The sequence below is a fragment of the Puma concolor genome, chromosome C1, assembly GCF_028749965.1.
Source record: "Puma concolor isolate L17-30 chromosome C1, mPumCon1.1.hap2, whole genome shotgun sequence".
Taxonomy (NCBI): Eukaryota; Metazoa; Chordata; class Mammalia; order Carnivora; family Felidae; genus Puma; species Puma concolor.
In genome coordinates this window covers 156,371,168-156,396,575 of record NC_141674.1, presented here as the reverse complement: position 1 = coordinate 156,396,575, position 25,408 = coordinate 156,371,168, and the positions used below count along the sequence as shown (strand labels likewise).

Below are 25,408 nucleotides of genomic sequence, written 5' to 3'. Positions count from 1 at the left end.
ATCCCAATGTCAATATGAAAAGGTATAAATAGTATCAGATTATTTTCAAATTAAAAAAATTTTTTAATTATCTAAAAATAGAATTAAGGATAAATTATCAATTCTAAAAGGAATAATATCTGAAATCATTATAAGAGGCTTTTATAGCAATCCTAAACTTCCTTCAAAATATGTGTAGTAATTATATTGTGGCAAGCATAACAAAATAACAAGAATATTGAAAATAGCTGAAAGTGAAAAATAGAAATAATCAATTTTAGCTAGGTAATGATGACAATATTTTAGAATTTAAAATTCTGAACAAAACTCAAGATTGGAAACATTGAAAATTGAAAATTTTCCTAATAATTAACATTAAGCTTTGTGTTTACTTTTAGCTTCGAGTGTTCAAACTGGCAAAATCTTGGCCAACACTGAATATGCTGATAAAGATCATTGGCAACTCAGTGGGTGCTCTGGGTAACCTCACCTTGGTGTTGGCCATCATCGTCTTCATTTTTGCTGTGGTTGGCATGCAGCTCTTTGGTAAAAGCTACAAAGAATGTGTCTGCAAGATCAATGAAGACTGTACACTCCCACGCTGGCACATGAATGACTTCTTTCACTCCTTCCTGATTGTCTTCCGCGTGCTGTGTGGAGAGTGGATAGAAACCATGTGGGACTGTATGGAGGTCGCTGGTCAAGCCATGTGCCTTATAGTCTACATGATGGTCATGGTCATTGGAAACCTAGTGGTACGTAGTCGCATGTTCACACATTGAAAATTCTGCATAGTAAATTGTTATATGACAATCACTTATTTTATAATTATAGGATTAATTACACATAAAACTATTAATTGCAATAGAATTTTGATCATTTTAATACAGGAAAAAAAACAGAAAATAAAATGAAATATTGTTTCAATTTCCCTGACAGATAACCCATATTTATATTTTTCACAATATTTATTTTAACGGATGGTTTCCTACTTTATTCTCTCATTTTGATAGTGATGGCGTATGAATTAAATCTGTGGTTTTCATGTCTCTTAAAAGTCCTTTCAAATATCAAATCATACTAGTAAACAGAATATGATTGAATTAACAGTAATAAAAATGAACCTGTAACAGAACAAGGCAATTGAAAGGACTGGTCCCATTGCACTACAGTCAAATATAGTCAGACATAATAAAACATAGTTTCCTGATCTACAGCAAAGATCAGGAAACTATGGCTCATGGGTCAAATCCAGCATACTACCTGTTTTTGTATGGCCTTGTAAGCTTGGGAATGTTGGGGGTTTTTTTCTTTTTCTTTTTTTTTACATTTTTTCAATGGTTAAAATAAAAGGAAGAATAATATTTTGTGGCACATAGAAATGATATGAAATTTAAATTTCAAGCTCTGTAAGAAAAATTTTATTACAACACAGACATGCTTATTCATTTACATATTGTTTATGTCTGTTTTACTCTGCAGTGGCAGTGTTGAATAGTTGTCCTAGAGATTCTATGTCCTACAAAGGCCAAAATATGTATTTTTTTAATCTGGCTCTTTACAGAAGAAATTTGCCCACCACTGCTCTATAATATCCCTTTAACAATTGATCTTCCATGTCTCCATTAGTGTTTTCTTGGCTTGTACTCTTTGTTTGTTTGTTCCTTTCTACCTACTTATTGGTGAAAATTTTCAAGCTTACCAAAGGAGAAAATTGGGATAAGATGTTCTTCCATGACTCACTGACTTCAATTTTCAAAGCCACCATGTTGACTTGGTTTAGTCTGTCAGCTTGGCATCAGACTCTGGATTAGGTATCTCAGGAGCTAGGGTATGGTAACAACTATATGGTTAGTACTTACACTTCCCACTGGCTTGAAAATAAGTTACTAAATTTTTTTTTGTCCTTGAAGCCCCCATATCAAAAGTAATTCAGAGTCTAGGACAGAAACCTACATTTATCAAATCACATCCTAAATGGTATTGTTTTGTGCCATTAAATGGCTAGACATATACATAGTAAATTATGCAATACAAATTCTAGATCTGCACAAAATATAGACACCATGAGTTTGAATTCTGTAATTATTAATCATCCTCCAGTTGTAGTAATAAATTTCCTAGTTTTATGTAGGTTTATAATTCCCAATATGAAATAAAATATTCTCTCTTTGGTTCTTCTTCTGAATTTAACATTTGTATTATAAGCTCCTTTAATGTGACTTGTTCATATACTTCTTATAAAATGTTGACATAAAAATATTGAAATGTAGCTCTTTATAAGATACAGGAGGTCAAAGCATACCACACCAAAGCCACAGATCACGACTAATTTAAATATTTAGTACTCGCTCAGGCATGTATGAAGTAAGGGGGATTCCTTGGGCTCTCTCAACTTATTCATTCAATATTTTTAGTACTTTCTCTGTGAAAGGAAATATATTTGGGTATTGCAGGATGATTAAAAATACATACCTATGAGTTAGTCCCTCTCTTCAAGGTACTTACATTCTATGGACATAGAAAAGTGGTACACCAAATTATTACCAGGTAAGGAAGAGGTGGTAAGTGCTAGCAGTGGGGCAAAAATAAAATGCTCTTGACACTTGGAAGAAAAGGAGAGCAGTTCTAAATAGTGACTCGAAGAAGAATTTTGAATTGGGTCTTTGAATAATACATAATACAATATTGAAGCTTGAACACAGGTGTGAGTGTAATGATACACTTTGAAAAGCAATATGAATTTATAGTTAAAAATAGATGGGGTATCTTGGTGAATGTTTAATCCATATAGAATTGGTAATGACTGCCTCATGTTGATATCTGTTCATTATTTGCTAGTGATAATGAGAGATAAGAGAAGTGTAATTCACAAAATAAATAACCAACTCTTGGATAAGGAATTACCATTGATGTACAATTAGAATCTAAAAAGAAAGACACATAAATTTATATTTCTGATATAGTCCTCTGCATATTAGAGTTATATGCTAAACAGATCTCTCACTTTTTTTTCTCACTTACACCTTAAGTCATTTTACTACCAATTAATTAAAATGGTTAAAAACCATAAGTTTTAGAAGGTAGTTCAGAAAAGTAGATTTTAGTAATCTCAAGTCTATATCAGGAAACTGGCAAAGAACATTAATCAGATAATGTTGAATCAAATATACATTTTATTAATATTTCTCTGCTTAATATGATAATGGATATGTGATATAAAATGGTATTGTTATTTATGATACCTGGTAGATTTTAACAAAATAGTGGAGTCTTGTTATGATTTTTGATGGAATAAAAATTATTGTTATTATCCTTATGAAGATGTGATGAAGCATATTCTTTAAATATGTGGAATCTTATAAAAGTCAAACTCATAAAAACAGAGACTAGAATGTGGTTACCAGAGGCCAGGGAGTGGGGGACATGGGAAATGGTGGCCAAAGTTCAAAGTTCTAGCTATAAGATAAATAAATTCTAGGGATCTAATTTACATCATGGTAATTGGTAACATTACCATATTATATACTTGAAAGTTGCTAAGAGAATAGATCTTAAATGTCCTTACCACACACACACAAAAGGTAATTATTTGACATGATGGGGTTGTTCCTTAGCACGATTGTGGTAATCATTTTGCAATATATAAGTATATCGAATCAACACATTGTACACTTTAAACCTACACAATTTTATACATCAATTACATCTCAATAAATGTGGAAAAAAATAAAGTTCATTACAAATTTGAAAGGAAGAAAGAGAAAATCTGTTAACACTTGCATTGATTAGGGAGGCTAAAGTAGTAGAATGAGCCCTTGGCTTCTCATCAACATTCCTGTTAAATATACACACACACAAACATGTTATCTCATAATGAAATACATTTTCTCATTGACAATAAAGACCAGAATGAAAGTAAACTGCTTCAGAATTCCTCAGTGATTCATCACAGTTGTTTTCTGTGATTTTCTCTTTTTGCTCCCCCTTGGACTCTTCTCTTAAATCAAACATATTAACATAGACATTTTTAACCTGTGCTCTTCTACTTACATCTCTGAAAAACTGTTTTAGATGAGACCAAATTCAGGTGTGAGGGTGTGAGTCCCTTCTCCTCAGATTGACCTAAATTTGATTATTTAGTGAGGTAGATGTTTTTGTCTATGAAGACACTTCATAGGGTGTTTATTTAGTATTTAGTGAAAGGGTGTTTCAATTACCTTTTTGTTTCCTACATAAAACAACACTTAAATATAATGTAAATACTTTCAACCCACCATGTGAATTTTTTTTTCTTTTCACAATGTTGAGTTCACCTGGACCCCTACCTCAGGGAGGAAAAACAAGTGGTTTTGCACACAAACAGGACTTTTCTTCAAGGCTAGGAGTTGTCCTGACCTCTTTTATTATCTCTTCCAGGGCTAGATGATTGGCATAAAGCCACTCAATCATAATGCCATTATCTCATTTGAATTGGGTTCAGTAGGCAGGCCCTTTTCTATGCTTTAAAAGCCTCATTAAGTTGCAAGCTGGCACAATTCTTGGATAGAATATTTTATTACAGGAGGTTTGCAAGTGTTCTTTGTTCCATTTGTTGCAACAAACTGACATTTAACTTCTGGGAAAAGTGAACATCGAGCTTGGCCTAGGTTACTTCAGCACAATAAACACTAATCACAATTTTCTTGTTCTAGTTTTTTCTCACAGGTAATAAATATTAACTATAGTAAATGTTAGGAAGGCTTTTTAGGCCCATAAAAGGGAATTTGGCCCAAGGGACTCCTGCTGCAGAAATGAATGTAAGAATGACATAATGATAATGAGGAGGGAACATTCTCTTTGCTCCTCAGGCTAAGTCCTTCATGGGTGTGGCTGACCTCTGCTCTCCAGAGTTCACAGGAGCTAGGTTCCAGAGAGAGTGATGAGGAATCCCGCCTGTCCTCTGCCCCATCACATGCTCTTACCTATGTGTGAAGAAGTACAGAAATCTTTAATGCTGGTTTGGATTTTGGCTTGTATTTCAGAAAAGTGTGCTTATTGTCTTTTTCATTTCCTGTCTCCCTATTTCTCTTGATATAGGTCCTCAACCTATTTCTGGCTTTATTATTGAGCTCATTTAGCTCAGACAATCTTACAGCAATTGAAGAAGACACCGATGCAAATAACCTCCAGATTGCAGTTGCCAGAATTAGGAAGGGAGTAAATTATGTGAAACAAACCTTACGTGAATTTATTCTAAAAGCATTCTCCAAAAAGCCGAAGATTCCCAAAGACCCAGGAAGAGCAGAAGATCTGAATAGTAAGAAAGAAAACTATATCTCTAACCGCACGCTTGCCGAAATGAGCAAAGATCACAATTTCCACAAAGAAAAAGATAAAATCAGTGGTTTGGGAAGCAGTGTGGACAAATACTTAATGGAAGAAAGTGATTGTCAATCATTTATTCATAACCCCAACCTCACAGTGACAGTGCCGATTGCACCTGGGGAATCTGATTTGGAAAATATGAATACTGAGGAACTCAGCAGTGATTCAGATAGTGAATACAGCAAAGGGGTAAGATTGTTTTATGCGCGTTGTTTCATATGAATAAGTAGCGTGCAATGAACGGAAATTTCAGATTTTTGCTGTGATAAGTTCTTTCTAATATTGCAAACTGATGGATAGTTTCTTTTGTTTGTGAGTTCACATAATGGGTTCCTAAAGATTCCTCTGAACGGTTGTACTTACTTGGTTCTTCATAAGTGATTCAATCCTACTGGGCTAGATTTGAAAGTGCTGGGTACCTTTCAGTCTTCCCTTCCTTCATCCCTTTTGTTATCAGTTGTGAAGTCCTATACAGTCTCCTTCCACTGTGTCTGTTGAAGCCACCACTCCTCTTCATCACCTTTGCCTTCTCACTCATAACTTCCTGCCTAAACCGTACCAAGCAGAGTCCCAGCTGGTGTCTCTGCTTCCATTTTCCATCTACTCGAGTTCATTTGTTTGATTAATTTTATTCAGGTTCAATCCCAATCATGTCACTCCTTTGAAGTATCCTTTGTCTCCCAAGTCTCCTGAATTATAGACGGTAGATAAAGTCTTCACACCATGGCCCCCACCAGCTGACCAGCTGTGTCACTTACTGCTTGCTTGGTCTCCTTCTGGACCACAAACACTTGGCATCGTGCTTGACTTTGCTTGGGATTTCCTTCCTTGGTCAAAATCCTATGCGCATCTTTAAGACATTCCTCATGGGTAAATTTATTAGTCCTTACATCACAGGATTGCGTGAGGGTTACAAGAATTAACAGGTAAAATGTTTAGTACAGTACTCAGAGTGATCAAAAGGGTAGCTATTGCGTCTTTCCTAATTTCTCTCCAGAGAGATAGGAGCTGTACTCATTTTAACCCTACACAATTTTATGACTTTTCCTGGATTTATTATTTAGCTTTATATTTTAATTTTTTGGACAAATTATTGTATTCATTAAATGGTGCTATAGACTCATTGAGAACAGGAACCTTTTATCAAAATGTTTTTATATCCTCCTTCTCCACACCTAGTCACATATATTTAAAGTGATAGTGTTTACTGTTTTTATTCATTGAACTATATTTTATTAATATGGAATATAATAACCATAAGTGAGTCTTACGACAAAATATTTTTATGGCATCTCTTTAAAGTTTCAAGATATTACCTAAAAATATTATTCCTTTCTTTAGGTCACATTTGAAAGTATTCGAAAGGCATTTATCAAATGCTTTCTATCCACTTAGCCCTATAATAAGAAAGACCTGCCCTCCATGAATTGCTAGTGGATTTTGGAATAAAGATACATACCAGTGTGTGTGTGTGTGTGTGTGTGTGTGTGTGTGTGTGTGTGTGCGCGCGCGTGTGTGTGCATGCACATGCTTATCTGTCTGTCTGTCTCCTGACCATATGACCAGTTGGTACAGAGTAAATCCTCAATATTAAGTGAATACATAAGTATATAAATTAAGAGTATGTGTTTCTAAGTATTCAAAGAAATTCTTTCCAAGATGACAAAAGAAGGATAGGATTTTTATTTTTTTATTTTTAAAACCTTTACATGGAAGAAGTACTGTATCCAAAATCTCCAAATTTAAGTTGATGTTATTTCAACTTAAAGGTGGAAGATCAGATTCCACATACCCCTTTTCAGGAACAATGGTCTGAGCTTGGTCTCATGTGGAAAGGGAAACTAATTCAATTACTCGTGTTTCTGCTAGTGAAGATCAGAGTTGAAAAACCATAGATATGAAATAGTTGGTAAGCCCTAAAACAATGTAAGCCATTGTGTTTATTGTTGAATTCACCCCCATTATTATCATCTAAAAGTACAGATTTAAAGTTGTGGACTTGAAAACTTTTCCCTTTTTCATAAACAGTTTTCCATGACATATCTCACAGCATGAGTACATTCAAACCCACTTTAATATACTGGACTTGAGAAATAACAGAAGTTCAAGATATATAGGAAATCTGTTAGGTAACTTAGAGGTAGTATCAAGTTGTTGTGACCTGGGAAACCCTGTGTCTGGAGTCTTTCTTTCCAGGTGCTTGAGATTTAAATGTTTATCATTATGACTTGGTTTTGTTTTTGTTTTTATACTTGGACCACTAAAAAAAAAGCATATTTTCTTTATTGAAAGTGCCTCTTTACTCTTCCATGCTAACCTCCCTGCTATAATTCCCCTAATCTTTAGCTTCCACTTCAGTTCCCATATTTGTGAACTGCTTATTCTCTCCTTTGCAACTTTCTAATTTTTTCATGCCTAAGATATTCTTCAAATACTGATTGCCATGTTCTTGATGAACCTTGCCCCAAAGATAAATCTTGATTACCCAACAGAAAGTAATAACTTGATTCAATACCTTTAGGTCAGTAAGTCTTAAGCACTACTTTGCGATAGATATGTTTAAGAATACAACCTCTGGAGATAGACTACTTGCCTTAAATTCTAGCTGTGATATTTACTAACTCTCTGGTCTTCACTAATTTACAAAAAAAAATTAGTTTCTTTATATGAAAAAGAGAATTGTAATGAAGAGTAAATGGTGTACGTAAATAATTAGGTGCATGTCTGCTGGAAAGTAAGTGCCTGATTAACAGTTATTATGATATGGAATCGAGTGGTCACATATAGACTGTAAGTAGCTATTTGCTGCAGGTTCAGTTCAAGAGAGGTAGCATTATGTAGATCAATGGTTCACAATTTTATTGTGTAAAAGATGCAGGGAGCTTGTTTCACACGCCAGTTTGGAGGCATATCTTTTGAACTCTCTCTGCCTAAGTCTGAAAGCCATTTCAGAATCCTTATCAGTGGTGTTCCCAGTGGCCACCATGATGGATTGAGTTGGTGTGGGATATGAACCTAAATTCATCCCTAGCTTGTTTTGACCCAGATTTCTGAGATATCTTTATCTTTATTCATGGGCCGGGGATATTTCCCCCTTTGCCTGTTGAATAATCTGCATTTTGAACAGAGAGAAACACCTTTGACCTTGGACACCTCTCCTTTTTCCCCCCTCTTCGTCAACAAAACAAAACAAAACAAAAACAAACAAACAAACAAACAAGCATAAAACTTCTCTTTTAGGGCCTAGCATTCTATTTTCCCATTGCACTTGATGGACACTTTTCCATCTTCTACTAATATCAGCTCTCAGATAGGCAAGTGTCCTTGTCCTGATAGTACACTCCAGAATGAAGTAAAAACATTTTATAATAAAATACCTTCCTAAAGGATGACCAAAGAGATGAGTTTAAATAAAGTGTTGAGTAAAATAACTTAAACAGTTCTGAGGAAATAATTGGCAACAGAACAGCAGCATTTCTCTGAAGATAGAGTTTATCTCAGAATTGAGAAAGACATACTGTCATCTCCCATGGGCCCATGGGACTTGTCGCTGCTTCTCAGAATGCAGACATTGAACTGATGGCCCCTCTCAAAATCAGCCTCCTCCTGACACACACTGCAGTCCTCTAAGCACACAGGAAACATTAATAACACACTGCACAGATTTTTATCATTAGCAATGAAGTGCTTCCTTATTATGCGCCTCAAACGAAGCATGAAATGCACCCAATCATTCAGTAAATATTTGTTGAGATCTACTATGCTCCAGGCACTGTGCTAAGAGTTGCTGAAGGGGAAAAAAAAATTACTTCACGCATCCTGCAATTAATGTGATTGGCATCTGGCTTAACTAAATTCTTAAGCGTAGTTTTCTTTTAATTGTGCCAAATCTCAATGTTTAAAACTCTAAAACACTAAATGAATAACTATTTTTTTAATGGAGAGCTCTTTCTTAGATGATTAGAGCCATTCTCTTTGTTTTCTATCACTGTAGATTACTTCCTTCTCTGCTTCAAAGATGAAAAAAAAGAAGTAGTTTATAGAATTGTAACATGGACTTTGGAAGTGTATGCAAATTTCAGAGGAAAATATTAAGTTAATCCAAATTTATTTCTCAAAATATTTAAAAACAATAACAGCCTCATATGATGTTACAGTAGTACAGACTCTTACAGCTTTCAGAGATGCCCCTTTATTTATTGTGAATCTAATCCCCAAATACTTCTTTACTGCTCTTTTGACAAATGTATCTACTTATTTAGGCTGCTTAAGTGAATGTGCTCATATTGTGTACTCAGCAGAGAGGAAACATTCTGTGTAAACATCTCCTCAGAGAAAGATGCCCTATTCATGCCTCCTTAAGCCAAAGGCAGATACTTAGCTTTACTTAATAGTTCTTTAGAGTTTTGAAACATTATATCAAAGTCTTGAAGGAACTAGCTGAGGTCCTTGGAGGTCAATGAAATATTCAAATTTCACACAGCATCCACTACACTCCAGGGACCACAGAAAATAAGAGGACAAGTGATCAACTCAACACTTGAGTAGTGAACCCAAAAGAAGAAAGCACCAAAGAGACCAAGGAAAAATTTTACATATTTGCCACTTTCATATACATTCTATAACTTTCCTCCTTATGACAACCAGGAGAATGGATATCATTCATCTATATTCACAGATAACTAAAATGCTAAAAGATTAGGAAATGATATTTATTAGTCACCGATGATTCTGGGAGTCTTTTTAAAATTTGAACCCTGAGCTTAAATGCCATATTGCATACGATAGAAAGGCAAGATGTGAGTAGGAATATAATTGTTTTCTGTTATGCCCTGTAATGTTGCAGTTAAGGATCAACTTTTCTGGTATAGTGATATTGTGCATTAGTGATCCAAATTTAGCTTCTCATCCTCCTTAATGCTGATTTATTCAGTTATAGTCTACCTCAATAACATAACATAGAATGGAACAGAAAAATAAACCAGTCCATTGAGGATGCACTGAGTAAGAAATTATATCAGGTTGACAGCATGCGGGAGAAGGTGGCACTTGAGCCAGACCCTAAAGGATGGAGATCATTTCATTGTGTGGCTCCAATGGAGAAGGAAATCCCAGGCAGAGGAACAGACATTCATATTGTTTATATGATTCACTCACTCATTAATCCATCTACCACTTCACCTATTCACTCTTCAGTTTTCAATGCCATTATCTTTGGAGAAACTTAAATGTGCTTGCATTCCTTTTATCGATTTAGTAAAAAAAACTGTTTAAATATTTGTATTCATCAAGGTTAAATATTTTATGTCCTTTTACCACATGTTGGTTTTAATTATGTTGTTATTTGTTCTCTCTTTAGATTTTTACAGTTTTTTCTTCAAACAGTATTACCTTCACCAAAAAGGCAGTTTAGAAATTTTCTTGTTATTGCATTTCAGAAAATAAAATAACCTCTCCCAGAACTGCATTTGACTTGACAAGATTCAGGGATTAGTCACAATTATACAAATGTATAATTATAATTATACTATTATACCTTAATTATGCAATTAAGCTGGTATTTGATCCTATTTTTATGCGTAGATTCTTTTTTTAAACTTTATTTATTTTGAGAGAGAGTGCAAATGGGGGAGGGGCAGAGAGAGAGAGAGAGAGGGAGAATCCCAAGCAGGCTCCCTGCAGCATAGAGCCCTAGGTGGGGTTTGATTCCACAAACCACGAGATCATGACCTGAGCCAAAACCAAGAGTCAGTAGGTTTGCTAAGTGAGCCACCCACGCACCCCTTTGCATAGATTCTTAAAAACACAAAACAAAAGACTCGTAGAATTTTACTTACCCGTTTCTTTTTTGCAGATTTGTTTCAAACTATTTGAAAAATCTTTCATCTTTATTGGATATGTTTGTGTCTAAAAACAATGACACTTTGGTCTGACATTTAAATCAGTGTTTTTTATTCTTTATACTTTGATAAATTTGGAAACATTTTTTTCCTTCAATGCTGTTTGAAATGTCAAAATTGAATTAATATGATAATTACAAGTAAATCAAGAAATGCTAATTTTAGAATATGCTTTTTAAAAACTCCTCACTCCTACTCTCACCCACTCCAATATTGAGAATCACTTACTTTTAAATGCTTGTTATACAGAGCAAACTGACCAAAAGATTGCCTTAGCATATTACAGTATTTAAATTCATCTCCTAAATAACAGAACTTTATAACTATCCAGTTGATTGTTTTTAAGTCTGTGTTGAATAATATTCAGTCTTATTGCTGTATTTCAAATATACTGCTTTGCATTGAGCTTATAGCATGTATTTTCTAACATACAACTAATTTTTACTTACAGGTATGTGACTTTAAGCATTTTAAATCAGTTGACTAAACTATTTCATCCTTCTGCATTTCTAAACTTCAGTACTTAACCTTCTTACTTCTCACAGGGGTAAAAACAAACTGGATCAATCAAGAATGCAGCTCTGTGCTTTTAACCAGGCAAAGACATATGTGACCACTTTTACACAGGTTATCTAAAAAAAATCATACATATATGATATTTTTTTCAGTGTCATGCATGCTGTTCAGTACTAAATGTTTCTGCCTAACCCATTGCAAGAAAGTAGAAACATACACAATTGTTCTGTAGATGAATTGACATCATAGCATGTCACGGGGGCAATTCCATCATTTTTTGTGATTCTCTTGATGACTTCCTTGATATATATATCTCTCATGTCCTTAGGTGATTCAAGTGAATGATCTATAGATTTTTATTGGATGGCTTATAAAGGTAATATATAGAATGTAACACAAACCACTGGAGCAACATTTAATTTGAAAACTTCTAGCAACTTCTCTTCCTAATCTAATCTGATCTATGTCACATTAAATTGTCACATTTTATTGCAATGAGAGTAGAACTTTGAGAGTATGTTCTCATCATAACAACGGCAGCAACAAAATGGTAATTATGTGCATAAAGGATGTGGTAAATATATAGAGATATATTTATACACAACATATACATGTATCAAATCATTACATTGTGCACCTTAAAATTACACTGGAAAAAATAGTCACATTTAAATTTAGTAAATCAAAACTCTGTTAATAAGCCATTTTTGTGGGAAAATACTTCAAGCATAAAAATAAAATCTCAGAACAGAAAAGAAACAGTCTAGTACTAGCCCTGTATTTACAGAAATTGTAATGCATACAAATAAGCTGTTTTCTAAGTACACACCTAGAAAGCTGAGGACAGAGCCACAGTACCCAGCTTCTAGGATAATTTTGAATATATTTTGAAATGACTTTAAGCACAGTGATAACTAGGGCTTTATTTCTTTGATCAATTCAGTAACTAATTTAATTTTTATTTGCTTGTATATAAAATGCATCAATTAAAATTTAATAGGCCAAGCCTATGAATGAATGAATTATAGGTGCTTGAAATGCTTAATTTGATTCCAAAAGCAATATTATACGCTGATGAGAATGTTTCTTATAATGTATATATCTCATAAGGAAACAGGCAGCATAGCCTCAGGAAGGTAAGAGGTTTAAATGGAACATAGTAAGTGAACACTAAATCTTTCAATAAGACATATAACACTTTTCATAATATTGGAAGCAGATTAATATGGACTTCATTATATAATATTTCTAACAAATATAAAAGAAAAAATGCCACTCAGATCTATTTTATCTTATTTTAGTATAGCTTGTTGAATGAACTCTAGAAAATAGTTTTCTGAAAAAAAATCCATATTAATAAGAATCTTGCCTTTTTTCTTTTATAATCTAGTATATATTTTGAATTGCTCTGTCATTGATGGGATGTTTTTATTATTGTTTTCCATTGTGCAATGTTGAAAGCAAAACTTCATCATGAAAATGATACACTCTAGGGATAATGATGTTAGCAGTTTCTAATTAAAAGAGCAAACAAATATTGTTCCATTTTACTTGAAGTTAGCTTTAAAGGTACTCCTAAGTAAAAGACGTATTTTTTTTTTCTATTTCAGATGGGTGGTGATGCAGAGGCAATATTCTCTTGTAAAACAATTTTATTTCAGAATGTAGAAAATCTCCCCCCTGCCTAGAACATAAATAAAGATGCATACGTATACAATAGTATGTATAGGTAAAACACATACTTTTTCGGAAAATGGTTTCCAGAAATGTGTGTGTGTGTGTGTGTGCGTGTGTGTGTGTGTTTAATTCTTCAATTATTATTACTTTTTTTTTTACCAAACTGTTAGAAAACATGAGGTTCATATTGATGAATGGTCATTGTCCTGAAGCCAAAAAAACTCTGGATATTTCATTTGTGAAGAATGACTCAAAATATAATACTTTTCTTTGGCAGAAGCTGCCTACATAAACATTAGGAAAAATATGCTTTTTCTGTACCAATTTTTATTTTAAATTTTTTTTTTAACGTTTATTTATTTTTGGGACAGAGAGAGACAGAGCATGAACGGGGGAGGGACAGAGAGAGAGGGAGACACAGAATCGGAAACAGGCTACAGGCTCTGAGCCATCAGCCCAGAGCCTGACGCGGGGCTCGAACTCACCGACCGCGAGATCGTGACCTGGCTGAAGTCGGACGCTTAACCGACTGCGCCACCCAGGCGCCCCCCAATTTTTATTTTACATTGTATTTTCAATATTAGAGATCCATGTATTCAAAAAACTGTTCCATCCACTGGAATTTGTCTTTCCTTCTCCTTCCTCATTATGAGTAGTTTTAAGCGGCTAGCATAAATGTACTGGTAGTTTTTTTGTTTGTTTGTTATTCTTTTTTTAATTGTAAGTGAATAATGAGCTTGAGTCTTAGAGTTTACGTTTTTACCTCACATTTTGCCAGAATGTTTGCCTGTGTTCCAATCCTTATTTATCCACTTCTAGTAGGCCTCAGTAGCAGAAATATTTAAATACTTGTTTCTCAAGTTTTTAAGTTTTCCTTCTCACTTGACCCACTGTATTCCAGCTACTTAAATATCTATTCTCTGCAGATAGGAGTTCTGTGTTAGTGCACAGAATACCACTGGTTGATTGCATGGCAAGTCCATATTGGTGAATGTCACTTGCCTTTTAAAGATCCAAGATGACCCTGTACGATCTGGCTGAGACACCTTCTAATCAGTCCAATCTTTTATGTGGCCAAAATTTGTTTGTTTGTTTGTTTTCATATGCAAGATCTTATCTTTTAGGCATATAAGTTGTCATGTTTTTAAATAGGAAGTGCTCTAGATAGAAGATTATGGAAAAAGTAAGAATTCTCAGTGAAATCATTTGCTTAATTTTGAATTTCCATGGATGTGCCTGAGATTTGACCTCATTATTTCTCCATCATCTAATACTATACACCACGTTGACCCTGTGATGGAACTGTTAAGTGGATTTCCTGCTGAACAAGCAGCTGTTCTCTAAAAGCCTACAGACTTTCTCTAGTAGTCATCAAGAACACTAGAAAAGGAAAACTTCTATTTCTTACCCTTTCTCTGAAAAAGTGCTGGGGTTTTAGTTGCCTTGAGTCAAGAGTTTACTGTAACTAGTAATTAAACTAAAAATTGCTACTTAAATGGTAGTAAATCTAGATAACAGAAAGGAAAATACTATTGTCATTTCCATTGATGAAGGATATCTTCAGTACTTTTTAACTGGCATTATCATTTAAAAAGAATCTTGAGAGGGATCGGGATTTTAGAGAGATGAGAAAAGGACTGGAGGGACTTGAGGCGCCTAGAATGCTAAGTCATGTAAAGAAACTAAATATCAGTACTCTTAAGATGAAAAACACAAATGGTAGTCTCATTTTGAAAAGGCTGTAGGAAGATAATATTTGCATTTCTCCAGAGGGCATAAAGGGCCCTAACAACTGCAAGGAAGAGGAAAGCATATTTTGGTTCTAGACCAGAAAAGAATATTTTAAATTGAAGTTATCCCATGATAGAATGGGAGCTTGGAAAACACTGGACCCCTACTCCCACAAAGCATAGTAGAATCTGTAGATTTCTTCTTTAAAGTTCCTTCGATCTTTTTTTCTGAACTTGACCATTTTACTCCTTTAATGATTCAGGGCCCTCATTATGAATATCAATTGTAAAATTAGACTCTAAAATTAAAATATGGGTGATGTTATTTGAATATAATAAAAAAATATTTCTTAAGCTTAATGACATACAGTAGAGCTTAGTTTATCATGAATGTCTCCCTTAATTTTTCTGCCCATATACGCCCATCTCTTCTCTTTGGTTTGCTTCTCTCAACTTCTTGCTCTCTTCCATGTTTCTTTGTTTCACTTCTCCGGTGGAATAACTATTCTAAGCTCTGCTCCTCAAAGAATATCTTTTGTTGTATATAGCAATCAGACTTACAGTATGTATTTTAAATGTATAATCTTTGGAATGTTTTCAACACCAACCATCCTCTTTGCATAAGGTTTTTGTTGGGTTCTGTATTTTCTACAATAGGTAGAATAGGTTTGAATTTTTTTTTCTTTTTTGGCTTTTTTTGAGTGGCAGATCATCAAATTATTAGATAATCCTACTTCATACCTGTCAAAATAAGAAAAGGCCAACTAGCATAAAATAGCCTTATGATGTGAATGCCTATTTCAGGATATGTCAGTAATAACATTGTAAGTTACCAGCTTAGGGCAGTTTCTCATATAACACCTATATTTAACAGTCTCTATTCACATTAAGTATTGTAGAAAAAACACCTTCTAGGCAATCGAAAGAACCATGACGAATAAAAAAGTACTTAATTTGATCATTTTTTAAAATGTTTCAAGTTTTTATTCAAATTGTACTTAGTTAACATATAGCATAATGCTGGTTTCAGGAGTAGAATTTAGTGATTCATCACTGATATATAACACCCAGTGCTCATCACAACAAGTGCCATCCTTAATGCCCATCACCCATTTAACCCATCCCCCCACTCACTTCCCCACCCAGCAACTCTCAGTTTGTTCTCTATAGTTAAGTTTCTTATATTTGCCTCCTTCTCTTTTTTTCTTACCCTATGTTCATCTGTTTTGTTTCTTAAATTCCACATATGAGTGAAATCATATAGTATTTGTCCTTCTTGAACTGATTTATTACACTTAGCATAATACATTCTAGCTCCATCCATGTCATTGCAAATGGCAAGATTTCATACTTTTTATGGCTGAGTAGTATTCCATTGTATATACGTACCACATCCTCTTTATCCATTCATCAGTCGATGAACATTTGGTCTCTTTCCATTATTTGGCTTTGTTGATAATGCTGCTATAAATATTGGGGTGCATGTGCCCCTTTGAATCAGTATTTTTTTATCCTTTGAGTAAATACCTAATAGTGCAATTGCTGGGTCATAAGGTAGTTCTATTTTTAACTTTTTTAGGAATCTCCATACTGTTTTCTAGAGTGTCTGCACCAGTTTACATTCCCACCAACAGTGTAAGAGGGTTCCCCTTTCCCCAATCCTCACCTACATCTGTTGTTTTCTGAGTTGTTAGTTTTAACCATTCTGACAGGTGTGATGCAGTAATTTATCATGGTTTTGATTTGTATCTCCCTGATGTTGAGTGATGTTGAGCATCTTTTCATGTGTCTGATAGTCATTTAGATGTCTTCTTTGGAAAAATGTCTATTCATGTCTTCCGCTTGTCACTGGATTATTTTGGAGGGGGGTGCTGAGTTTGATAAACTCTTTATAGATTTTGGATACAAACTTTTTATCAGACATGTAATTTGCAAATATCTTCTCCCATTCCATAGTCTGCCTTTTAGTTTTGTTGATTGTTTCCTTCGTGTACAGAAGATTTTTATCTTGATGAAGTCTCAAGAATTCATTTTTGCTTTTGTTTCCCTGGCCTCTGGAAATGTGTCTGACAAGAAGTTGCTATGGCCGACGTCAGAGAGGTTGCTGCCTGTGTTTTCCTCTAGGATTTTGATGGTTTCTTGTCTCACATTTAAGTCTTTCATCCATTTTGAATTTATTTTTGTGTAGAGTGTAACAAAGTGATCCAGTGGACAGAATGTTGCTCTCCAATTTTCTCAACACCATTTGTTGAAGAGACTGTCTTTTTCCTAGGATATTCTTTTCTGCTTCACCAAAAATTAGTTGCCCATATAGTTGTGGGTCCATTTCTGGGCTTTCTATTCTGTACTATTGATGTGTGTGTCTCTGTTTGTGCCAGTACCATACGGTCTTGATGATTACAACTTTGTAGCTTAAAATCTGGAATTGTGATGCCTCCAGCTTTGCTTTTCTTTTTCAAGATTGCTTTGGCTATTTGGGGTCTTTTGTGATTCCATACAAATTTTAGGATTGTTTATTCTAGCTCTGTGAAAAATTGCTGGTGGTATTTTGATAAGGGTTGCATTAAATGTGTAGATTTCTTTGGGTAGTATAGACGTTTTAACAATATTTCTTCTTCTAATCCATGAACATGGAATGTTTTTCCAATTCTTTGTGTCATCTTCAATTTCTTTCATCAGTGTTCTATAGTTTTCAGAGTATAATTCTTTTACTTCTTTGGTTAGGTTTATTCCTAGGTATCTTATGGGGTTTGATGCAATTGAAAATGGGATTGATTTCTTTTTCTACTGCTTTATTATTGGTGTATAGAAATGCAACAGATTTCTGTATGTTGATTTTGTATCCTGTGACTTTACTGAATACAGGTATCAGTTCTAGCAATTTTTTGGTTGAGCGTTTCAGGTATTTTACATCATGTCATATCATCTGCGAATAGTGAAAGTTTGACTTCTTCCTTACTCGTTTGGATGCCTTTTATTTCTTTTTGTTGTCTGATTGCTGAGGCTAGGACTTCCAGTACTATGTCAAATAATAATGGTGAGAGTGGAAACCCCTGTCTTGTTCCTGACCATAGAGGAAAGGCTCTCAGTTTTTCTCCATTGAGGACCCCACTGTGGGTCTTTTGTATATGACCTTTATGATGTTGAGGCATGTTCCCTTTATCCCCACTTTGTTGAGGGTTTTTTATCAAGAAAGGATGCTGTATTTTGTCAAGTGCTTTTTCTACATCTTTTGAAAGTATCATATGGTTCTTATCCTTTCTTTTATTAATGTGTTATATCACGTTGATTGATTGGCAAATATTGAACCAGCCCTGCAGCCCAGCAATAAATCCCACTTGATTGTGGGCAAATAATTCTTTTAATTTACTTGTTGAATTCAATTTGCTAGTGTCTTGTTGAGAGTTATATCAATGTTCATCGGGGATATTGACCTACTATTCTCCTTTTTAGTGGGTCTTTTTCTAGCTTTAGCATCGAGGTAATGCTGACCTCATAGAAAGAGTTTGGAAATTTTCCTTCCATTTCTATTTTTTGGAACAGTTTGAGAAGAATGGGTGGCTCAGTCAGTTAAGCAACCAACTCTTGGTTTCAGCTCAGTCATGATTTCATGGTTTGTGAGATCGAACCCCACATTGGATTCTCTCTCTCTCCATCTGTCTCTGCCCCTCTCATGTTCTTTCTCTCTCTCTTTCAAAATAAATAAATAAACTTAAAAAAAATAATAGATATTAATTCTTCATTAAATGTTTGGTAGAATTCCCCTGGGATTTCATCTGGCCCTGGACTTTTGTTTTTTGGGAGATTTTTGATTACTGATTCAATTTCTTTGCTGGTTATGGGTCTGTTCAAATTTTCTATTTCTTCTTGTTTCAGTTCTGGTAGTTTGTATGTTTTTAGGAATTTGTCCATTTCTCCTAGGTTGTCCAGTTTGTTGGCATATAATTTTTCATAATATTCTCTTATAATTGTTTGTATTTCTGTGGTGTTGGTTGCGATCTGTTTCATTTGTGATTTTATTTATTTGGGTCATTTCTCTTTTCTTTTTGATAAGTCTGGCTAGGGGTCCATCAATTTATTCTTTCAGAGAACTAATCCTAGTTTCATTGATCTGATCTACTGGGTTTTTTTCCTATATCATTTATTTCTGCTCTAATCTTTATTATTTCTCTTCTTCAGTTGGCTTTAGGCTTCTTTGCTGTTTCTTTTCTAGCTCCTTTAGGTGTAAGGTTAGGTTGTGTATTTGACATTTTTCTTCTTGAGGTAAGGCTATATTGCTGTATACCTCCCTCTTATGACTTTTTTTTTTTTTTTGCTGTATCCCAAAGATTTTGGACCATCATGTTTTTATTTTCATTTACTTCCATGTATTCTTTTATTTCTTCTTTAATTTCTTGGTTAACTCATTCTTTAGTAGGATGTTCTTTAACTTCCATGTATTTGTGGTCTTTCCACATTTTTTCTTGTAGTTGACTTTAAGTTTCATAGTGTTCTGGTCAGAAAATATGCATGGTATGATCTTAATTTTTTTGTATTTGTTGAGGTCTGATTTGTGACCCACTATGTGGTTCTATTCTGGAGAATGTCCCATGTGCACTTGAAAACAATGTGTATTCTGCTGCTTTGGGATGAAATGTTCTGAATATATCTGTTAAGTCCATCTGGTTCAGTGATCATTCAAAGCGATTGTTTCCTTGCTGTTTTTCTGCTTAGATGATTTTTCCATTGTTGTAAGTGGGGTGTTCAAGTCCACTACTATTATTGTATTATAATCAATGGGTTTCTTTGTTTGTTATTAGTTGTTTTATATATTTGGGTGCTTTCAGGTTGTGGACATAAATATTTACAGTTGTTAGATCTTTTTGTTGGATAGACCCCCGTTATTATTATATAGTACACTTCTTCATCTCTTGTTACAGTCTTTGGTTTAAAATCTAGTTTGAATCTAGTTTGTCGGACATAAGTCTGGCTATTCCAGCTTTTTTTTTTTTTTACATCCATTAGCCTAATAGATGGTTCTCCATCCCCTCACTTTCAATCTGCAATTGTCTTTAGGTCTAAAATGAGTCTTTTGTAGGCAGCAGATAGATGGGTCTTGTTTTTTGTTTTTTTTCTGTTTTTTTTTTTTTTTTAATCCATTCTGTTACTCTGTGTCTTTTTACTGGACCATTTAGTCCAATCTTAGAAACAATCTAGAGATCTTCTCTGTTCCTTTCTTTTTTGTAAATTTTTTTAATGTTTATTTATTTTCAAGAGATAGAGACAGAGAGCAAGAAGGGGAGGGGTGGAGAGAGAGTGAGACAGAGAATCTGGAGCAGGCTCCAGGCTCTGAGCTGTCAGCACAGGGCCCAATGTGGGCCTTGAACTCATGAACCATGAGATCATGACCTGAGCCAAAGTTGGACGCTTAACCATCTGAGCCTCCCAGGCACCCCATTCTCTGTTCCTTTCTAGTCTTTGTCACATTGCTCTTTCTTTCTCCCTTAAAGAGTCCTCTTTAATATTTCTTACAGAGCTGGTTTAGTGGTTGTGAACTCCTTTAATATTTGTTTGTCTGGGAAACTCTATCTCTCCTTTTCTGAATGACAGCCTGCTGGATATAATATTCTTAACTATATATTTTTCCTCTTCAGCACATTGAATATATCATGCCACTCCCTCTGGCCTGCCAAGTTTCTGGGAATAGGTCTGCTGCTAACCTTATTTGTCTTCCCTTGTAAGTTAGAGATTTCATTTTCCTTGCTGCTTTTAGGATTTTTTCCTTAACTCTGTGTTTTGCAAATTTTACTTTAATATGTCTTGGTGTTGGCCTGCTTTGGTTGATTTTGATGGGAGTTCTCTATGCCTCCTGGATTTGTACATCTGTTTCCTTCCCCAGATTATGGAAGTTTTCAGCTATAATCTGCTCAAATACACCTAAGGAGTCACTGAATTCCCTAAGTCTTATTCATGATCCTGTATTTTTCTTTCCCTCTTCTTTTCAGCTTCATTAATTTCCATAATTTTATCTTCTATGTTACTTATTCATTCCTATGATTCTTTCATCCTTGTGGTCATTACAATCAGTCAGTTTCTCATCTCGGTTATAGTATTTTTTTTATTTCAACCTGACTGGTTTTTAAGTCTTTTAGCTCTACAATAGGGGACGGCCTATTGTCTTCTATGCTTTTCTATGGTGTCTTCTATGCTTTTCTTAAGCCCAGCTAATATCCTTATGATTGTTCCAAATTCTAGATCAAGCATATTACTTATATCTGTTTCAAAGAGATCCCTGACCATGACCCTTTCTTGTTCTTTCTTTTGGGATGGATGAACTCCTCCATCTTAGCATTTTGTCTAGATCTCTGCCTTCTGTGTGTTATGAAAGCTTGCTATGTTTCCTGCTCCAGAGAGTAATGGCTTTATGAAGAAGAGATCATATACTGTCCAGGGCCTGGCATTTCAGGAGGTGTTTCTGGTTTATGCTGTGTGTACTCTGCTACTGTTTTGGCTGCTTTTCCCGTCAGGTCAGTCCTCTGCAGAGTTTCTTCTTGCCTGCCGTGGGGAGTGTTTTCACCTTGTCCAGAGTGTGGTGAGTTTTAACTAGGTGTGCTCTGGTCTGCTTGTTAAGAGGCTAGATCCTATGTGTCCTAGAGTTGAAGCTTTGCACACTCTGTGGTCAGTAGACTTGGTGTGTGCAGGAGTTTGTGCTGGTCCTCTGGGGGAAGAGCCAACTGCTCTGGTTCTCAGGTACACTTGCCCTAGTAAAGAAGCACCTGCAGAGCTCAGAGGGGTGGGGCTTGGTGTAAGCAGCTCAGGTCTCCACTGTTGGAGCTGTTCTGCTCACTGAAGTCAGTCTGTTCTGATGGGTGGGGGAGAAAAATGGCAACAACCCTCTCCCTCATCCCTGGAGAGGAGAGTTTGTGTCTGCCACTGTCTGTGAAGCCCTCACAGAAGAGCAAACAATCTCACCTCATGTGTCCCAGGCATTCCTCAGATCTCTGCCCTCACCCTGTGTCTGGGCCATTCTGCCCTCCCAACAGTGTAGTGCACCTGTGTTTTATCTCAGGCATGTTGGCTGGGTTTCAAAATCTAAGTTTTAGGGACCTGGTGTGCCGCAGACCTGCTGTGGTCCTCTGGGCCAGGGTCTCATGGCACTGGGGTTGGTGCCAGTTTGTCCCAGAATGGCATTTGCACCAACATGCAGGAGCCTGGAGTTTAGAGTAAAGCATAGCAAAAAGCCAGTGTCCAGGTTAGCTGCCCTCAGCAGGTGTCTCTTTTCCTATGCTAAGGAACAGGGCAGCACAATGGCACCCACCAGCTGTTTTGTCCCCTGAGAGGTTATCCTCCTCTCCCAGATGCACTCCAAGAAGGGGAAACTATCTCTCCCAGTATATTCCAGGGGTTCTCAGATCGTGCCATCTGCTCCTGGGCTTCTGCCCTCCTTCTCCACAGGAGCACCACTGCATCCACCAAGCGCATCCACCATCCACATGGTATGGACTTCTAAACTCCAATTTTTGAGCTCCACTGGTTATAAAAACTCATGATAATCAGCTCCTCTCATTTTCTCAGTCAGTGGTTTTGAGGAAGTGCTTTTGTTGTGCAATCCCCTGTACATTTCTCTCACTCTCTCTTTCTCTGTCTCTCTCTGTGTCTTCCTTCCTCTCTCCATGATCAGGACTCCTTCTCCTCCACAGCCCACAATCCTTTTTCCCCCAAATCACAGCTCCATACTTCCTACCTTCTACCATGTGGTCTTTTCTCTCCCTTTACGTGTGCAGTTTGTTTTCTCAGTCTTCAGATTGATTTACTGGGTCTTCAGAATCATTTGATATTTATCTAGCTGCATTCAAGGGACAAGGCAAGCATAGGGTCCTACTACTCCATTATCTTAATCTGATTATATTTTCAAATGTTGAAAGGGGCCTCTTAGATAGCTATATAAGTTTGAATCAAGATTAGATTATTTCCAAACTACTTCAATGTTGTATGGATGCACACTGAATATGGAAAGATATATATGTATGCACACACACATACACACTGTATATATAGTAGGGAATAGAATCAGAGAGTGGAAAGGACTTTTGTTTTTTGCCATATATTATTGTACATTTAAAATTTTTGAATTAGATTTTATTTAAAGAAAAGAAAGAAAATTTTAGAAAGTGTCAATAAATGATGCCATATTATTCAATAAAAAGGCAGGAATGCTGTCTATGGTATATTTTCTATTCCTAATGCTAATGACTCTACATCTATGATCCTATGTTTATACAGCCTATATGTATAGGATGTCAAAGGTAAAAAATTATATTTGTTGACAAGACAAGCAAAAAATCTATAGACAAAAGTATATTTCATATTTTATTAAAACCAAAATCCACACAAAAATTACAGAATAAGCTATTTATAATATCAAAAGGGGAATTTTCTACACTAAAGTATTTATTTTACTGCTCTTAGTTTACTATAATAATTCTTCAATTTCCATAATTACAAGAAAGGAAACTAAAAAAACAAATGATTGAGTTTATAGAATGGAAAATAATAATAATAATAATGTAAAGAGATTCAAATGATTGGTATGATCTTCTCTGTGTACTAACAAGAAAATAAGAAGATTCAATAGTTAAATACAGCAATACCTGTCATGAGAATTAAATGCATTTCCCTTCAAGGGAAAGTTTTCATTTTAGATGTTAGCCTTTCTATTTAAAGGCATCCTTTTGGACACTGTTTAAAGACACTTCGACTTTAGTAAATATTAAATTTATTTTTTTTTAATTTTTTTTTTCAACGTTTATTTATTTTTGGGATAGAGAGAGACAGAGCATGAACGGGGGAGGGGCAGAGAGAGAGGGAGACACAGAATCAGAAACAGGCTCCAGGCTCTGAGCCATCAGCCCAGAGCCTGACGCGGGGCTCGAACTCACGGACCGCGAGATCGTGACCTGGCTGAAGTCGGACGCTTAACCGACTGCGCCACCCAGGCGCCCCGTAAATATTAAATTTAAAGACTGAATAGATTACATCTAAACTCTCTACATCACTAGGGCATATACATATGCGTTTAATATTATATACAGTATTAAAATAGCTACTTTGTGAATACTTCATGCATTCCCGGGAAAACACTGAATTCCTGAAAATATTCTAAATTTGAATTTCTAAAGAGTCATAGCAATTTGGCTTATGATACAAACTGTAGTTCATATTAAATATTTTGATGTCTGTTGCAATGAGGAATTATCTTGAATAACTGTCATTTATTATATACAATTTGAGCCAAACTCTGAATTTAAACGTCAAAAAGTTGCCATACTATGAAAAAAGTTTCAGAAATGACATGATACACTTTACAAAATCATCTTAATTTTTATTTGCTTATAAATTAACTTGGCATATATTTTTTTGCTAATGCTTAATGAGAAAACCAAATACGAAGGTTGAAGGTGTTTTCATTAATTTAGCCTGAGTAGGCATTCTGCATATTAGATGCATTTTATTTAAAATTTTATTTTAAAGTCATTTAAGATTAATTCAATCAATTTAATTCTGCTTTTTAAGTGAAATTTCATAGTAATATTGTTCATAACGGATATTATTATAAAACTCTTCAACCTGGTGGAAATAATGCCCCTATGCCAATAGGATTATAAATATTATAGTAATCATAATTCTTTGCTCTCATAAAAAGAACTTTGCTTATATCATTCCTTATGTATAAAGCTGTATCAATGACTTTTTTACTGGTGTTGAATAATGTGTGATAATAATAACACTGAGAATGTGGTACCCACATTTTTAGCTTCCCAGTAAATCTCTAAAAATTAATATTTTAGATTTGGCCTATAATATTAATGCAAATTAATTGATTAAAAAACCAATTTAATGGAGATGAGTATTTCCTTGCTTTTAGCACTTGTATTTATAGAACTATTCTAAAGTAAAGCTATAATCTTAATAAGAGAAGCATGTGCTGTAATAACTAGTAGTTTTCAATATTCACATGTCATTCAGCAAATGAGAATGAAAAATGAACTCTTCTATTGATGTGCTGCTCTACCCCTTATAAAGCAATATTAGGAAAAATTGACAGTTTTGCTACAATTGCTGTATGTATTTTTTCTAAAATTTCTGTGTATGTATAAGTGTGTAAACATCATGTTTGATCATAAATTTCTGGGTGGGAAGAACTTGTCTTATGATCAATTATATGATCATAATGACAATGAATTCATTCCTCTCATGTGT

General features: G+C 34.9%; 1 protein-coding gene and 1 long non-coding RNA gene across 6 annotated transcripts in view; one reads left to right on the top strand and one right to left on the bottom strand.

Annotated features, from left to right (window-relative positions):
• The window catches only part of LOC147578512 (uncharacterized), a 126,127-nt gene that overhangs the window by 14,873 nt on the left and 85,846 nt on the right, over positions 1–25,408 (bottom strand). For all 3 annotated transcript variants that reach the window (XR_015255283.1, XR_015255285.1, XR_015255284.1), the window contains 2 exons: positions 1,682–1,805; positions 470–766 (listed from right to left, as the gene is read on the bottom strand). This is a non-coding gene — a long non-coding RNA (uncharacterized LOC147578512). The remainder of the gene's footprint in view (positions 1–469; positions 767–1,681; positions 1,806–25,408) is intronic.
• Positions 1–25,408, top strand: part of SCN9A (sodium voltage-gated channel alpha subunit 9) — a 168,188-nt gene that overhangs the window by 102,655 nt on the left and 40,125 nt on the right. For all 3 annotated transcript variants that reach the window (XM_086718809.1, XM_086718808.1, XM_025924769.2), the window contains 2 exons: positions 378–734; positions 5,059–5,535. In XM_086718809.1, coding sequence (XP_086574935.1) covers positions 378–734; positions 5,059–5,535 — 834 coding nt within the window. The remainder of the gene's footprint in view (positions 1–377; positions 735–5,058; positions 5,536–25,408) is intronic.